Source organism: Phycomyces blakesleeanus (genome assembly GCF_001638985.1).
Source record: "Phycomyces blakesleeanus NRRL 1555(-) unplaced genomic scaffold PHYBLscaffold_1, whole genome shotgun sequence".
Taxonomy (NCBI): domain Eukaryota; kingdom Fungi; phylum Mucoromycota; class Mucoromycetes; order Mucorales; family Phycomycetaceae; genus Phycomyces; species Phycomyces blakesleeanus.
The window spans coordinates 3,289,046-3,306,112 of NW_017265134.1; the positions used below are offsets into that span (position 1 = coordinate 3,289,046).

Below are 17,067 nucleotides of genomic sequence, written 5' to 3' on the forward strand. Positions count from 1 at the left end.
ATGAAAGAAGGTGGAATACTGATATAAAGAATTAAATTCCCCTGTAATTTAAACAATCTTGAGTCTAGTGTGCATTTATTCTTTATCTTAAATAATGAATACAATAGTTCTGTAGAAAGAATTCTGCTCATAAAGTCATATACACTCTGACAAGATAAAACATTGTCACTTCCCCAGAAATACACCTCTTTTTAGAGCACACCATTTTTTCTCCCTTTTGCAGAATCTTTTCTTAAAACTAAATCACTCATGTCATCAAGAAATAAAAGAACCAGAAGCCCTTCAAAAAGATGTGAATTGTCAGAGTTTGAGCATGGTGGCATTATTTGGCTATATAAAACCAAAAATACTCCAACTGAGATCGCAAACCACATAGGTATCCCTAGAGCAACAATCAACATCACTATCAAACGTTGGGAAGAAACTGGTACTACAAAACCAAAGACCAGACCTGGGAGACCTAAGAAACTTAGTGTCACGGATGTTACAAGCCTTTGCTTAAGCGTGAGATGTAACCCTTTTGAGAGTTATGCATATCATCAAAGGAATATGGCAGCTGCAGGTGTCATCATCTGTAGAGACACAGTTATCCAATATCTTAAGGCCAAAGGCTTTGGTTCTTACACCCCTGTTTCTAAGTCAAACTTAATCTGTGAACAGAAGAAGAATCGGTTGTGTTGGGTCAAAGCTAGAGCCAGCTTTGGGATTGAGGACTGGAGTAGGGTGGTATAGTCAGATGAGTTGAGGTTTATGCTGAAGGGCAATGATTCTGACCCAGCCGTAATTCGTAAGCGAGGGGAGAGACATCAGGAATGGCATACACTAACAACAGAGAAGTATGGAAAGGGTTCTGTGATGGTGTGGGATTGTTTCTGAGCTGGTGGTCTCAGACCATTATTGTTTCTCGAAGGGTCAGTAGATCAAGATGCATATGTCAATTGTTTGTCTAAGAACTTCAATCCCTGGTATAAGAAATTGAATGATGAACAGGACACCATGTCTATATTCCAAGAAGATGGTGCTAGTTGCCATACTGGGTCTTATATGACGTAGTGGAAAAACCGTTGGGAAATTAAATGTTTTGACTACTGGCCATCACAAAGTCCAGATTTGAACCCCATTGAGCGCGTCTGGCATGCTCTAAAAGCCAATGTTGAAGAGCTCAAGGCTTGTATTCTTCAGAAATGGGAGAGACTTGATCCAGGACTTCTTTGTACTCTTGTAGCAAGTATGCTGGATAGAGTTCAAGCAGTTATAAAAGCTTGTGGTGATCATATCACATATAAGATCCTATCTTATTTTTTTATTTCTATAATATATATAGTTATATCTATAATAAAACGAAGTTTCACTTTATTTAGTCGAGTTTTTTTAGAAGATATAATGTAAAGAAGTTGATATGTAGTTTATTTGAGACTAGAAATCAAGGAATCTGACTGTTATTTATTCGGCACAAGTGTAGATCTACCTTATAATATCAGGAACCGATCTGGACAGAGACAAGGACAGAGAAAACAGAGAGAGAAATATAGATAGATTCCTTTATTAAAGAAGTTGTTCACTTGATCTTTCTATGATCAAGCTCTACGAGTATTTATACAAATATTTATGTCTGCTAATTGTGAGGGATAATTAGATGATTGGTGCTATGAGTGTTCTCTCTAATAAAATGGATGCATTGATTTGATTGGTCTAATAACAATATGGTCGGAAGGGATTCTGATTGGTCCAATGACTGAGACTAATTGGATGTTTCTTACATATAATACCAGCTTAGAAACTTAAAGCAAAAAAAAATAAAAGTTTTTTATATATAACATTACATTTTCTTCTTCTTTAGGAACACAAAAGACAGATAGAAACATTTCTTCATGATAGGGGAAACATGTCTTTACTCCAAATTTAAGTAATTCTATTGGATCTTATATTTTGGACAAAGTACAATACATTCATTTGATTGACTGAAAAATAATCTTCTCACACTTCTTTATAAATAGTTTTAGGAGAATAGTTTACGAATAGGGCTTTTATTTTTGTAAAAAAACAATCTTGGATTATATTGCTTAATAATATATTTTATAGCTAACTCTCAATTATTGCGAGATTAGTTAGACTATCCTTGATAAAGGCGTAAAATATATACTAGAAGTTATTGTCTAATAATATGAAGAATAAAAATGTATTTTAGATATACTGCTGAACAGACTGCCAGAAATATGATTTGTATCATTGACTAAACAGAAAAAAATGAATTAAAATATCAAAGAAGATGTATTATATTATTTCAAGAAAATATGCATACTTACAAATAAGTGCAGTAACATTGTGCTTGTCGTATTTGTTTTATAAAAGACAGTTGTAAAGAATGTCTCAAATAACAAAAATAAACATTAGAATTAAAAATGAACTTACCAAGATAAACAGCATTGATAGTATTTTGAAAACAAAATAAAGAACCAGGCTAATATTTTAATATATTTAAATAAATAATATCAACAAAAAATGAAGTTAGTATAAAAACAAATATTATACTCTTTTTCATGCTTACCAGGCACATTACTGTAGTAGTCATTTGCAATTACATGCAAGACATATACCTTTTAAAAAATAAAAAGCAAATTAACAAAGAGTCAAAACCTTTTCGATTTTTTTTTACCTTTTGTTTAAGACAGAAATATACCAAGCCGCGTAAATAAAATTATCAAAATGTAAAGAAGTATGCTTAACAATATTAGATTATTAGCAGGGCTAGAAATGCATATAAATAAATAAACAGAGAGTAAGTATAATGAACATATTCAATTACATATTAACTGCTTACTCAAGTCCTCCAATAAAAACAAAAATAGTAAAGGAAAGAAAAAGGAAGAAAAAAGGAGGAAGAAAAATAAAGAAACAAAAGAAACAAAAGAAAAAAAACTGAAAAAAAAACTGAAAAAAAAGAAAAAAAGAGAAAAAAGAAGAAAAAACCGAAAAAGGAAATAGAGGATTAAAACGGAAGACCCAAATATTGTTTAACCTAATAGAAATACACCAAGAGCCAAATCAAAATATCTAAAGCTAATAGTAACACATATTATTTTCCTAGTTGCAAGAAGTCTGTCGATGATAAAAGAAAAGACATTTCTCACTTGATATTTTATAGCAATCCCTTTCTTACTTGTGCAACGCTTTTATCTTACTTTATATGTATAAGTATATTTAACCCATCAGAAAATAACAATAGTAATAATTTAGAAAATATATTTATTACATTTTTTAAAATTTTATATAGAAAATGACCTCACACACACCAAGAAACCCTAGACGTAGATATACCTCCAGTGGAGAGAGTATTTCTCTTTCTCAGGTTACAGCTGGCCGTGTTGGACGACATGCAATTGCCCCTCAGCCAGTACCTGCTTCCAGCAGTGATGAGCGCCTGAATCAGATGTCCTTGGACTTAAAGGGCATTATCACGCAGCTTGCATCGATGGACTGCAAGGTAGGCAAGCTGATGGATGGCCAGAGAAGAAACATTGGTGCTGCTGCTCGGCAGGAGAGTATGCCAGCAAGCTTGCCAGCCCTTGCCCCTTCGTCTTCTCTCCCTGTACCAGCCATGTCTGAGCAGGAAATGAGCTCTGTGATCTTGGTAAATATATTTGATCCAATATAGTGAATAATGATCTAACAAATAGTATTTAGGCATTGATTAATGGAAAGGTCTAGAAAAGGAACCTGAAGTCCAGAGACTCTTCTGTCATTGCTGAGAATGAGGCAAGAAGAAGATGGAACGTCAATTAGCACATAGACCATCCCAAAAATGCTGCGCTCGTTGATTATCTTTGGCAGTACGTTCTTGTGTAACCATGTGTAGGAAATTTCTGGTCCAGCATGGTGGTATCAAAAATCCGAAATAACTACAAGCAACACCATTGCTCTGCTCACTCCACAATGCAACAAGATGCAACAAGACGGTGCAATGCACGCGTTAACAGTTGTATTAGAGAAGTTATTATAAAAAAAAGTGTTTTATTAAAAATATATTTTATTTATCTTACATTTTTTTAGATTCTTGCCTGTCATACGCATACGTACCTGACAAACTGGAGGTTGATTGACAATGAGATGGGCCTTGAAGTTGGACTTCTTTCTGAGATGTCAGATAGTGAGTCTGACGTGGAAGACATGAACGTTGCAACTGTACATGTGCTTCGGATTAAGTGTCCCAGCTGGAGAAGCAATGAGATAAACTATTTTTGGTTATGCACCGATGATAAAATAAAGATCTAATGAAATAAATATAGCTGAACCATTTCTTAGAGATTGTTGACTTTGTAGCAGTACAAACTTGTTCAGATAAGTCGATGTTGAAATCGAGGGCAAGAATGCTTAGACTTCAATCAGGGGAAAAGAATGTTGTTGTCTCTCATCACCTGATTTCGTCGCTCCCCCCATGGGCAATTAAACAATAATTTTTATTTGCTTCATAAACACATGCGGTTTTTGCGCTTGATTGATATATAACCAGACTAAAAGCAAAAATGATATTAAATAGAAATAAAAAAAAATAGAGAAATATATTAATTAACAAAGTAAAATAGAATAAGATAAAGAATAAATATAGAAAATAAATAATAAATAAAAATAAAAGGAATTAAGCATATATTTTTTGCAGCAAAGGAATTGCCATCTTCTTGTTGACATTTCTTGTTGTCTTGTAGTCAACAATTGTGACTGGCAGAAGGGTACGATGGACTGGGAGAATAGATTGAAAGTCCAAAGAGTAGAAGTCATTTTGGTATATTTTAATGCCTTTGGGTTGCCTATGGATGTCAGATATTGTTTTGTATCATTTGACAAAAGCAAAGATATGCTGATGATTGTGGTTGTAGAGTGTTGTGAGAGAGTTTGTGGGTGTGAATGAATGAACGAAAATGTACTGAATCTCACCAACATAACCATAGCAAGCATTTATGCTATTTTCTTCAAACAAAGTCTGGATGTAGGAACCACGTCCATTGCCATTACATCCCTTGTAGACTTGCCCTAAAATTTCAATGGACTTTATGACTTCAATCTGATTGTTTACAAATGCTGAACTCGTCATGTCATTCTTGCAACTAGAGACCGTCCTGTCATTGTACACAACCTAGTAGTACTCAACGAGGCAATTGTACTCTGTTGTTGACATTGGTAACATTGGTTTCTTTGTTAATGGGAATGTAGTTGGTGGGAGTAGTTCATTGCCTTTTATCGATATTGATACGTCCAGCATGGCAATGATAAAGTTGGCGAGTGAGAATGGGAATTGAAAATATGAGATAATTGATGAAGATGATTTTTTTGGTGTTTTGTAAATTTTTGAAGGATATCCAGGTATGCATGTATATCAGTGGATTCCATTATACGGCTGATGATATCTTGCTTATGAACGTCTTCTACAAACTGTCTTACATATGTCAACTCGAATCCAGTTTTCCTGTTGGTTTTTATATTTTTTAGGATACTGTTGTATCGTTCAAAATTGAATAACCAATAACCATAAACAGGTCCAAAGTCGCGAATTGTATCTTGGAGGTATACACTGACCTTGAATAAATTTACGTATATTACCAAAAAAGAAATTTTAAGAAAAAGCACCCATTGTTGTTTTTATTTATTTTTTCATTCTTTTTCTCAATCAAATCTTCTCATGTCTCCTAAAATCATTAAACAATCTCATAAAAAGAGTCCTGAACTTTCAGATTACATGAAAGGCAAGATTGTGGGTGCTTATGACTTTGGAATTTCCATGGCTAAGATTGTGCACAAGTATGAGCTACCCTACATGACAGTGACAACAACTATTGAGAGAGTGAAGAAAACGGGTACTGCCCTTACCAAAAAACGTGAAGGGAGACCTGTTCTCTTGAATGATTGTGATTTGAGAGCTCTGGGAAATATTGCATGCAATAACCCAACTGCAACATTAGACATGATTACAGCTGAAATTCAGGAATCTTCAGGTGTACTCATCAAGAGGGATACTGTTCGTAACTCCTTAAAAAAGATTGGTTTACGCTCTTGTGTTGCTGCAAAGAAGCCTTTGCTAAAGGAAAGGCACATAAAAAACAGGTTAAAGTTTGCAAGAGATGCTTGTTGTCACAATCAACAGTGGAATCGGGTAATCTGGAGTGATGAGTCCAGATTCATGGTCTATCCAAGGGCAGGAAATGTGCGTGTTCGGCGCACTCCAGTACAGAAATATAGAAGAGGCTATGTACGTCCAAGAGTACAAGGCGGAGGAGGCTCAGTGATGGTCTGGGGGTGCATTTGGGCTGGTGGAGTGGGAAAACTTGTAATTGTTGATGGCACGCTAAATCAGACGAAGTACATAAGACTCTTACAACTTCATTTTATGCCCTGGTTTCGATGCCTTAAGCAAAGGAAAGATGGCAAGTTCATTTTCCAAGAAGATAATGCACCCTGCCATAAAGGTATTTTGGCAAAAGAATACAAAGAAGAGGTGAATCTGCCAGTGATGACATGGCCAGCAAACAGCCCTGATCTGAGTCCAATAGAAAACATGTGGGCATACTTGGAACGCCAGCTGAGAGCTAGAAGGGTAAAGCCAACGAATTCACACTTGTTGTCTAGAGCTCTTCAAGAAGAATGGAAAAAAATACCGAAGAAAGTAGTGAAAGCACATTGCATGTCAATGCCAAATCGAATCAAAGAACTTAGAAAAAATAATGGATTCCATACCCACTATTAAACTTTCTAATAAATTACATATACCAATTTACATAGCTAATATATATTACTCATAATTATTTCAGAGCTCTAGCTATACGTTAAGATGATAAAAAGATGTAAAGAAGTTGTATATTTTCATTGAAAAAAATCGGGATTTTAAAAAATACTTAAATTGAATATGGGTCAGTGTAGGTGTAGGTGCATGTTTGGCGAGAGAAGATTTAGACTGTATAATGTCTCACACATTTTGCAGTAATCCTCTAGATACTTATGGGCTATTGCGATATCACTTTCACATATATTTGACATGACCAGGATTCGACATGCCTTGATGAAAAGCATCCAATTCCTAAACTTGTTCAGTGGCAAAACATCTTTAAGCACAACCGGAGAGTATACAAGACACCAAGACTTCCACTCATCAGCTTTTATATAGGGAAACCCCTTTGCGATCTTTGTCCCAAGTGACGTGTAATCAGGCAGCAACACTATCTTCCCAACTGTCTTTTGCATGGCAACAAGTTTTTTATTGTCAATTATTCCATCTGCAACCCATCTCTCCATCATTCTCTTGGCAGTGCCTAAGAAAAGATTGTGCATTGCATCGACAATCGTGCAGCAGACAACATCAAAGTACTGGAGATGATGCAGTTTGGACCAGCAAACACTATTTGCAACTTTGAGACAATATCTCTCAGCATGCGTGGTTGCATTTCTCCAGACCTCTGCATCCTTACAATTGTCATTATTAGTGCGAAGGAGCCACTTTGAGAAATCAATTCCAGAATAATCAACAGAACTCGTTCTAGCCAACCTCAAAAATTGATACTTACACTTGTGGCATGCATTTGTACTAGTATGAGATGTGAATCCACATACTTTCCTTGCAGCAGGTACATCACAGGCAATCATGAGAAGGGCTGCTCAGATAGTAGTACTATTTGAACATTGATGAGTTTTGATCTTAATACCTGTATACAGCTATGCCAACTCATCAACCAAAGGCTTTAAATAGTTGTTGATGTCAGATGTGCTTGCTTTCTTGGGCTCTGGCATCAATTCAACAAGGATGACGTTTTATTTTTTAAACCAAATGTCGCGCAGAAGGTTGTTGACAGCAAGATATATTGCTCCACATGAGTATGTCACCCTGTCAAACGGCTGAAACCAGTTGATATTCAGTGTGAGCATGATAGAGTGCTCACCATATACAAAAGGGATCCACGAACATCTAACATACTTTTCCACATTTTGCCATCATATACATCAAATATCATCCCATCCACCTTGGGGCCACGGTTCCAAGAATCGATGTCGTTTTCAAAATCAGGGCGATGGAAAAATATTTTCAAAGATGATATGACTGAATGGTAAATATATGCTTTTTTCGGAATTCTTGACTCGGATCCAGCTTTGAACAACGTTGTGAAACACAGAGAGCTACCACCAAACTTAGGCAATGTACAACATAATGGAAAGAATTCATCATTATCATAAATCATATCGCATTTACTACATGCAGTATACTTCTTGATTTCTTTTGTTAAACCACCAAATCCAGCCAGTTGCTTTAGTCCAGAAACACTCAATGGAAGACAGAATGAATCATTAAACAATTCTAACACCTTGTTGACAATCAAAATCAATATTACCATGCCTTCATCAACGATATACAATGAGACAAATAAGATAATTGCAACCACAATAAAACGGTGGACAAAACCTAATTTGGAAACACACTCAAAAGAAAAATCTATAATAAAAAAAAAGGGGAATTAATTGGTATTCTTTTTTAACTTCTAAGATACTCATATTCTTTATAACACTGTATGCACCTTCATCGTCACTCATTTCACCGTCAGTTTCGTATTCTTCATTGTCAAAATCGTTTCTTCCAGTGTATTCATCACCTTCAATACCAAACACAGCATTAGACTCAGAAAGAGGTAGGTTCCTGGTCAGAGTGGATGTTTTTACTTCTTCATTGTCATTCGATTCTGCCAAAATATTAATATTAGACCAAAATAGCAAGAAAACAAAAAAAGTAGTTTTCTTTACCAAAGATATAATCCATAGTATCTTCATTGCTCTCAACCTCAAATGTCTCTTCGATTATTTCATTCTCTATAGTTAAATAAATTTATTTTATTAATTTTTGCTATACTGAAATAAATAAAAATATAATTATATTGCATATGGATATTGTTCTGCATAAGCTCTACAATTTTCTCGGCTTTTTCATAGCGCTTTAATGTCTGGATAGATACAGTGTTATATCCTCCATATCGAACTTTGCATACTGAGCAGTAGCATTTGTATTTGTTGTCTGCGTTGCAGTTGGGTGCCATTTTTAAATATATATATGTGTGTGTTTAACAATAAAGAAGACAAATATAAAGTAGTTTTTTCTATGATTTATTTAGGTTTTGTGTATTTTCAAATGATACACAAGTTTCTCTAGCCAATTATATTACATAAACTTCTTTTTGAATACTTTATTCACAAAAACTGACTGAGATGGAATTTTACCCTATTTTTTCACACATAATTAGTTTAATTTCCCTGTGTGAAAGAGGATCATTTTTGCAGTGGGTTCAGAGTCAACCTCTACCACAGTAGCAAATGATGGTTGCAACAATCTGTGGAAAACAGACCAACATGTTGCACTGTTCCTGAAGGTGATCTTAGATAATGATACTCACGCCAAAATTCTAAGAGCAAAAAACAATAGCTCTTTGAAAGGGATAATCTGGAAAGATCTGGTCAACAAGTTTAAGCAGAATGACCAGTTTAAGGATTTTAATAACAATCACTTTAAGAATACAATTGACAGTGATAAATGTGACAAAAAGTTCAATGACTTGACAAAGACTTACAAGCTACGCACTGATTGTGGTAGACACGAAACTGGTCGTGCAAGAAGCTGTGATGCCTCTGCATAGGCTTTCTTTGATCAGATGAAAGAGATCTTAATCAATGATCCCAGTGTTCACTCTCGGAACTTTGGTCAATCAGGAACATCAAGACCAACAAGCATGACCACAACCTCAAGTAATGGGCATATTGTTTTGGAAAACACCTTTGGAGATGGTAGAAGAGAAATTGAATTTCTTTCTGAAGCTGTAGTTTCCAACAACATCAACACCAACACTAATGACAATCATGCCAGTGATCGTAATTCTGTTATCAGCGACAATGAGGATGAGAAGACTTTAACAGCCACTCAGCTGTTAACTGAAAGAAGTGGTTATCCCACTAGTGTAAATGAAATTCTGAGTACTATCACCTATTTGCATAAGGAAATGCAAGATGAAGTGGCCACAGAGCGTGATGTCTTCATCAGTCAGTTGCTCAGGACATCTGAGCAAAGAGCAACCAAATGAGCAAGAGATGAGGAAGACAGGGAGCTTACGCCTGAGTACATCAAGGCTCATATAAATGAATTGCAGCATAGACAGTTACAAGACAATGCTATTCTTGCTGAGCAGAGATGATTGAATGGCCTCTTAGCACAGTTTCTCCAGTCTATATCTAATAACAATCAATAAAAATATATAAATCAATAACTTTTATTTCTTAAAGGGAATTCATTACTGTCAGTCTTCGTTGCTCACCACCAGTTTTCAGTTGAGCAAGAAGTGCATTAAGCACTCTTTCAGACATAATTGGATTAGTATTTTCTATTTCTCCCAGCCCAAAGACAGTATCATCTGCATTGTCTGAATCTTGAAAATTGCCTAAGATATCATCGTCTTCATTCTCTTCAAGTTCCCACATATCATCAGCATCTATACACAAGTTGTGTAAAACACAGCATGCCATAATTGCTCAAGTCAGTCTTCCAACATCCTTCAAGTAAAGGTGCTTGTACAGAAATTTCTATCTTAGCACTAAGAGTGAGAATGTGTTTTCAATATTTTGTCGAGTTCTGGACTGTACTGCATTATATAGTTTCTGTTTCATGGTAAGTAGAACAGTTTCTTGGTTTTTGGATCTACATCCACGGACAGCAATGAACTGTGCCAAAAGTTGGGGTAACAGTGGATATGCCAAATCTAGGAACATAACAAATTTAAAAAATCATTTTATATATATATGATCATCAATCTACCAGCAATTATGTACGTGTTTTCCAGACACGTCTCTGGTTCTTGGTGAATCAGATCCTGATAAAGACAATCCAATTTTAACACATGAGTATCATGAAGACTGCCTAATATATTACAGAGGTTTGATAAATCTCATATGAAAAAATCACATTTAATGTAATTATCAGATGTACCAGTTGCAATGTGAATAAATATTTTTTTATAATCACAAACAGCTGTTAAATTCATGCTGATATTTTCTTTGCGATCTACGTAACTGTCACCAGAGTTGGCAGTAGTTGGTTTTTCAATGGAAATAAGCTTTCTGTCTATGGCACCAATTACTTCTTTTAATCTTTGTTTGCCACTTTTTGTTGGTTGTCCAAACCCTGTTGTGATCTTTAGGGTTCGTTCAATTGTGTTTGGCCAGATAATGACATTGTCAATTAAAATTGAGCTCATGGCAAGAATAAATCAGTCAGTAGAATTGTTGTAGCTTCCATGGCTACACCCAAACTTGTCCTTTGCCATTTTATATCCAAAGTGAGTGTTGGAAAATCTCCAGAGAACAACTGTCATCTGTTCTCACACAGGCCAAGCCAATTCACTTTCATCAAATCCTCTGTATGGCTCAGTTTCCAAAAGAATGTTCACTAGTGTCTTGAAAGTAGACAAGGTAATGTGATAATGCTCCTTGAACATACTTTCTTTGACTACTCTTCCAATATCATCTATGTGAGGAGTGTCACCCAAAACTTGGGTGCGTGATATGCCACCAGATTGTTTCCTTTCTGAGTCAATTAATTCTTCTTCTTGTAGTTATTGTCTGAATATGTTCAAAGCTATCATCGTATATGCAAAAGAAGGTGTCATAGTTTGTCAACTGTAAGATTTTCATCTTTTTGTTTACCAGTTCTCTTTGAAAAACCATACACATGTCGTTTAAGACTTCTTCATCCCTTCGTCTTTTCTTATTGAATTCTTTAAGTACTTGATCATCTACATTATTTTCATCATGTTCTTTTTCGAAGGCATCACAAATATTTTTAAGACTCTGTTTATGGAGCTCCAAAAGAATATGCATTTCATTGTTGGTACTGAGTTGATTATTGTTGTTGTTATTCATGATTATAGATAGAGAGAGTTAAAGGGGTAAGCAAATGGTATTTTAGTAAAGTTCTCATATTATATATAACAGATCGCAAGTGACTGGCTTTTACAATCTCAGCAGTTACTATAAGCAGTGAGCAATAATTAGGGTGGTCGACCACAACTTTGTGAATGCCTTCTATCTTTCATTTGATATTTAAGCACATCTCCCAACTACTTGATCTACATTTAGACAATTTTTTCTCTAACTCAATGAGGCACAAATTAGTGTTTCAATTTAATAGTGGTCATCTTCTTTTGGAGTATTACTTTTCACAACACATATTTTGTCAGGGTCAAACTGAATTTTAAGACAAAGGCTTTTTTTTTTCTTTTTTTTTCTTTTAACGACATTTATTGTTAATATATTTTTTCTTTCTCTTTTGCTTATGTTTTTACAATTTCACTTATAATTTTTTCTTTCTTTTATAGCTTGATACTAAATATGTGTCTCTTTGTTTAGATATACTCTGTCTGATATATCAAAATAAGATATTATTCTTTTAATGATCTCTGTTACTCATCATATTGTTTGTCTAGCAATTGCTACTCATTTCCATTGAGTCTCATCATATCTTACTCGAACATGATTGTAAGTTTTTTTTAATAAAATTCAAATTATCTTTTTGTCTTACTCATAAATATATATTTATTTTTATTACAATTTATTAGTTATGTCTGATATTATGCACAAAGACATATAATCAGTAATATTTGATAAGTTAACTACAATATATTTAATAAATATGTTTTTACTATGCACAATATTAATAATTATTCATTTTTAGAATGTATCTCTATTCAAAGACTACTGGTATTAGAGAAGTTTGTGGACTCAAATTTTCAGAGTTATACAAAAACACTGACTGAAAAAATGCAAACCCCCCAAAAATCATTTTTTCAAAGAAGTTTTTATATTAAGTTTTCACTGTCACAAAATGCTGTCAGAAGCATATTTCAACTAAACATACAAACTGTCCCTTAACATTATTTAAAAAACAGTATACTGTTTTGCCGTAGTATTACTGTTCTCTTTTGTTTAATAAAACTTGGTCATGTCTGCCATAGAACGTCTTATTGAAATTGCAGACTCAATACTTTATCATGTATCTGGATATGTTACGGAAGAAGAAGCTGAGATAGCATAACAGTATTAACAAGAGTTTGATCGTATCTGTATTGCTTTGCATATACAGGGTTGTTTGAATATAAACACTTTATCTAGCAAAGATTGTAAGATCTTATTTAGGTTTACTATGTCTGAAGTACATGTACTGGTTTTTTTTTCAGTAGCTATAAATATTAATGCATGACTTTATTATCAGATCTCATCTTTGTGCTTTCTTCTTCAATTGGGTGACAAAGTGTACTTCCGAGAAGGCTCAAAGACTGAGTTTTCTATTCCAACTATGGAGGGTATGACTACCATGCTCTGGAGAATGTTCTTTTCTGCTTGCTTGGCAGATTTGTCCTTGCTATTTAGGAGACAAGTACCTATTCTCAGTGTCATATTCAATGGGATGATAGAGAAAATTTATATGAAATTTCATACAGCTTTAGAGTTTGATACTCATTCATTCTGTAAAGAAAACCTTGCGCGTTTTAGTAGTGCAATAAAGCGATTATGTGAGAAAAACTTTTGTTACCTGTTAACAATTTTACTAATAATCTTATTTTTTTTATCTGTATAAAAAGTCCCAGTCGATTGCTGTGTTGGCTTCATTGATGGCACATTTAATAAAATAGCTAGACCAACAGCTGGTCAGATTATTGTCTATAATAGACATTATATAAGTAAATAGCAGTCTTAACTTTATTATACTTCTAGTCAGCTCAATAAATATGCTTTATGTGGAGAGAACATGGTCTTAAGTATCAGGCAGTGATAATACCTGACAGTATTACTTCTTCTATTATGGGACCTGAGACAGGCAACCAACATAATATGTGTCTATATCTAGAGAGTCATTTAGAGGATAAAATGCATCAAATATTTGATTTCAGAGATATAAACAATGGCCCTTGTTATTTTTTGTATATCGATCCAGCTTATACTGCATCAGACTTTATGATAGTACCCTTTGACAGACGTAAGTAAATAAATTTAACCTTTTTCATAATTGATATATAATCTTTATAACTTTGTTTCAGTGTCATGAAATTAAGTAGACCTAGGCATTAACAAGAACATGTCTGCTGTGCGAATTGTAGTTGAGCATGAGTTTGCTCATGTTAGAAGTTTATATGTTTTTTTAAAGTATTCTCAAACTCAACGAAGTGGACATTGTTCTGTTAAACTTTACTACATTGTTAGAACCTTGTTAAAGAACACTCATGTTTGTTTCAATAATGGCAACCGAACAAGTATAAAGTTTGGTATTGCTCCTCCAACCTCAGAAAGATATATATATGATCTCTTGAATCAATAAAGTTTTTTTTTATTTCAGATTAATACTAAAAGAATTATCAAGAGAAAAGTCTTATGATTGATTCTTCAATTTGCAATTGACTCGCCACCAAGTCTTTGTCCAGACATGTCATTTTTTTATTGAACTTTCACTCAAATCTTTCAATGGCAAGAAGAATGTTATTGCTTCCAACTCTGTCTATAATGTTAGAAAGGTCACCACGAAATCTCTCCAACACATGCATGACACTGATCATGCAAACAGAAGTCTGTTCCAACTAAAAGGTAGAGGAGTCTTCTCTAGGATTGGTAGTCTGCTGTCTCTGCTGGTAAGCAGACCTGATATATTCGTGTCTGGCTCTCTTTACATGTACCAACAAGTTCTCAACAGTCTGAGCTTTCTCTGTCTTGCAAATACTCTTCTTTTGATGATTATTATTTGCTTTGCAAGCCTCCTCCTCTTTCTTTGAAAAGATATAGAATTAAACACCCGAATATTCAAAGTATACTCTATATGATAAAAATATTAACAAACTAATAAGCTGATAAAGAAGGTTATCAACTTTGGTATGTCCCTTGTTTGTACCTGTCATTTGTCTTTCTTGCTTGTTTCTTGCCCTGTACTGATTGACAAGTGTTCTGTACCAGTCTTTTATAGTCGAAAGATCTACTTTCCCACCATCAAATTCTATGGCATTGACTTTTTGAATGATCTCATCTCAGGCTCCTCCAATGTTGACATGTCCTTCATACTTTGGATGCTTGAATATCATTGCTTCAAGCATCACTTTGTCTCTACAGACAATTATGCTACTCTAGTCTCTGTAGCTGACAGTACTGGCTCTTGGAGTGCTTGTGTTCATTGGTTTTTTAATGAAATAAAATAGTAAACAAAATAAAATGTATACTTGACCAATAATTATATTTCTTTAATTTGATTTAATTACAGTCTTTTTCAGTTATATAATCATAAATTATACTGTCAGTTTAGAATAAAAATTGAGGGAATATTATTAATTGAAAATTTGATTTCACTTTGCCAGATTTTTTGATAAAATAAAATGACTTTTTCAAATTTCAAGTGATACAAAGTGACATAATTACATAAACAGACCAAATTAAGTAGTTTAAGTCATTCTTGTGTCTGCAAATCTGAGTTTACAAACTTCTCTATTATCTTTATAATTCTGAAAAACATATTTATATCAATTTCATATCAAATCTTCTCCATCTTAAAAGTATTTATGAAGAAATTTCAATTTAAATCATTTACTAATTCTTCTTTTTATTAATCATTTTTTAATAGCATTCCTGGTATTAAAGTATATATTTCATGTTTACTTTCAGAAGGCTTGAGATTATATATAGCAAGCAAAAAGTATTAGCAATTATAATAGTTATAGTATTAAAACTGTTGCATAATTAGGATCTTTATCTAGAAAACATTTTCTTATTAAATAAAACAAAATTAAACAAAAAATATATAATCCAATGTTTTTTAAAAAAAAAGTAAAATAAATAAACAAACTAAAGAGACTTGTTTATAAAAATCTACTCATACTTTGTTTCTCTTTTCCATTGTAAAAAAACCTAGTTTCATTTCTTTTATATGTATAAAAAATCTAGTTTCATCACTTTGAGCATGTATAAAAAACTAACTATCATTATTTTGTTATACTATAAAAAAGCTACAATCATTGCTTTGATAGTTTTTAAAGCATTTCTGTAGCCAATAAAAAAACCCAGTGAAAATAATAATATGACATGCTAGCTCTTTATAGACCTCAAAATATAACACATAAAGAGATAGACTTGATATAAGTAAAGCATAACTACAATATTTATTCAGTTTTTATAGTTTTCGAACTGACAATTGTTTTACATTGAGTTTTTATATACTCATTGTTATGATGATACGCATCAGCACCATAGATGATATTGTATCATTGCCGAAAATGATATATCACAAAAGTTGTGATGATATTAGCTCAATTATCTATATTTTTGATACATTTGATCCAGATGAAATTATTCTATTTTTCTATTGTAAGGTAAGAATGTAAATATTTTGCTGTGAAAGAAGAAATAGATGAAGTTATAATATATAACTACAAGAAAAGAAAAATATTACAAAGAAGTATGTTATAAATAAAGGAAAAAACTATTTAGTTAACAATTTTGGTAAAGCTATGTTTGAGAGGAAGTGTCACATTTAGTGTGTAGAAATAAAATAAAAAGATAAGTGAGAAAACAATTTCAGGAAAAATAAAGGGAAAAAGATTTTAATTTTTAGAAATTTGGTTTTTAAAAAAAAAGTCATTTTGTGAATATAAAAGAAAGAAATTAAAATGAAAATTAAAATTTTAAAGAAAAATTAAAAAAGAGTTTTCAAAAGAATGTCTGAACTTGATAGAATATGGTTTTTGGACTAAGACTGATATAATTACTACACCACATATCACAACTGATGCGTGTGGTGCTTGTATTTATAGTAAACGTTGACAGAGAATATGTTATCATAGTTTTCGAGATTTTAATGGGCTTGTAGATATGAAATAACCTCTCTTTTTTACAAGAGAGAAAGAGATAAACTCAAAAGAGAATGTAGAATTAAAGATAATAAAATCAATAAAAGAAAAATAAGAGAAAAACAGTACTATTGATCAGTCTTGATAAACTTGACTCAATATACTTGGATAATCAAAC

At 33.2% G+C, this 17,067-nt stretch overlaps 9 protein-coding genes across 9 annotated transcripts; 4 read left to right on the top strand and 5 right to left on the bottom strand.

Annotated features, from left to right (window-relative positions):
• Nucleotides 1-249: 249 nt before the first annotated feature.
• PHYBLDRAFT_72777 (Homeodomain-like DNA binding domain-containing transcription factor) lies at nucleotides 250-1,536 on the top strand (the record flags this gene model as incomplete). The annotated part of the gene is made up of 3 exons (XM_018442715.1): nucleotides 250-726; nucleotides 1,054-1,267; nucleotides 1,406-1,536. 3 exons carry the CDS (start codon nucleotides 250-252, stop codon nucleotides 1,534-1,536), a joined length of 822 nt encoding a protein of 273 aa, XP_018299308.1.
• A 1,252-nt stretch (nucleotides 1,537-2,788) lies between these two features.
• On the top strand, nucleotides 2,789-4,272 carry PHYBLDRAFT_161886 (hypothetical protein; the record flags this gene model as incomplete). Its single annotated transcript, XM_018434517.1, has 4 exons — nucleotides 2,789-2,848; nucleotides 3,275-3,631; nucleotides 3,857-3,979; nucleotides 4,051-4,272. 4 exons carry the CDS (start codon nucleotides 2,789-2,791, stop codon nucleotides 4,270-4,272), a joined length of 762 nt encoding a protein of 253 aa, XP_018299309.1.
• A 559-nt stretch (nucleotides 4,273-4,831) lies between these two features.
• PHYBLDRAFT_138818 (hypothetical protein) lies at nucleotides 4,832-5,257 on the bottom strand (the record flags this gene model as incomplete). Its single annotated transcript, XM_018430083.1, has 2 exons — nucleotides 4,832-5,102; nucleotides 5,160-5,257. The coding sequence occupies 2 exons, from the start codon at nucleotides 5,255-5,257 to the stop codon at nucleotides 4,832-4,834; spliced, it is 369 nt and encodes a 122-aa protein (XP_018299310.1).
• Nucleotides 5,258-6,900: 1,643 nt separating this feature from the next.
• On the bottom strand, nucleotides 6,901-7,629 carry PHYBLDRAFT_104605 (hypothetical protein; the record flags this gene model as incomplete). The annotated part of the gene is made up of 1 exon (XM_018427851.1): nucleotides 6,901-7,629. The coding sequence occupies one exon, from the start codon at nucleotides 7,627-7,629 to the stop codon at nucleotides 6,901-6,903; it is 729 nt and encodes a 242-aa protein (XP_018299311.1).
• Nucleotides 7,630-7,895: 266 nt separating this feature from the next.
• PHYBLDRAFT_72781 (hypothetical protein) lies at nucleotides 7,896-9,065 on the bottom strand (the record flags this gene model as incomplete). The annotated part of the gene is made up of 4 exons (XM_018442716.1): nucleotides 7,896-8,470; nucleotides 8,553-8,714; nucleotides 8,776-8,841; nucleotides 8,882-9,065. 4 exons carry the CDS (start codon nucleotides 9,063-9,065, stop codon nucleotides 7,896-7,898), a joined length of 987 nt encoding a protein of 328 aa, XP_018299312.1.
• A 609-nt stretch (nucleotides 9,066-9,674) lies between these two features.
• PHYBLDRAFT_161888 (hypothetical protein) lies at nucleotides 9,675-10,100 on the top strand (the record flags this gene model as incomplete). The annotated part of the gene is made up of 1 exon (XM_018434518.1): nucleotides 9,675-10,100. One exon carries the CDS (start codon nucleotides 9,675-9,677, stop codon nucleotides 10,098-10,100), a length of 426 nt encoding a protein of 141 aa, XP_018299313.1.
• Nucleotides 10,101-10,188: 88 nt separating this feature from the next.
• PHYBLDRAFT_138823 (hypothetical protein) lies at nucleotides 10,189-11,267 on the bottom strand (the record flags this gene model as incomplete). Its single annotated transcript, XM_018430084.1, has 5 exons — nucleotides 10,189-10,242; nucleotides 10,312-10,505; nucleotides 10,716-10,772; nucleotides 10,829-10,930; nucleotides 11,000-11,267. The coding sequence occupies 5 exons, from the start codon at nucleotides 11,265-11,267 to the stop codon at nucleotides 10,189-10,191; spliced, it is 675 nt and encodes a 224-aa protein (XP_018299314.1).
• Nucleotides 11,268-11,601: 334 nt separating this feature from the next.
• Nucleotides 11,602-11,931, bottom strand: PHYBLDRAFT_72784 (hypothetical protein; the record flags this gene model as incomplete). Its single annotated transcript, XM_018442717.1, has 1 exon — nucleotides 11,602-11,931. One exon carries the CDS (start codon nucleotides 11,929-11,931, stop codon nucleotides 11,602-11,604), a length of 330 nt encoding a protein of 109 aa, XP_018299315.1.
• Nucleotides 11,932-13,803: 1,872 nt separating this feature from the next.
• Nucleotides 13,804-15,248, top strand: PHYBLDRAFT_72785 (hypothetical protein; the record flags this gene model as incomplete). The annotated part of the gene is made up of 4 exons (XM_018442718.1): nucleotides 13,804-14,044; nucleotides 14,124-14,318; nucleotides 14,476-14,690; nucleotides 14,904-15,248. The coding sequence occupies 4 exons, from the start codon at nucleotides 13,804-13,806 to the stop codon at nucleotides 15,246-15,248; spliced, it is 996 nt and encodes a 331-aa protein (XP_018299316.1).
• Nucleotides 15,249-17,067: the final 1,819 nt, after the last annotated feature.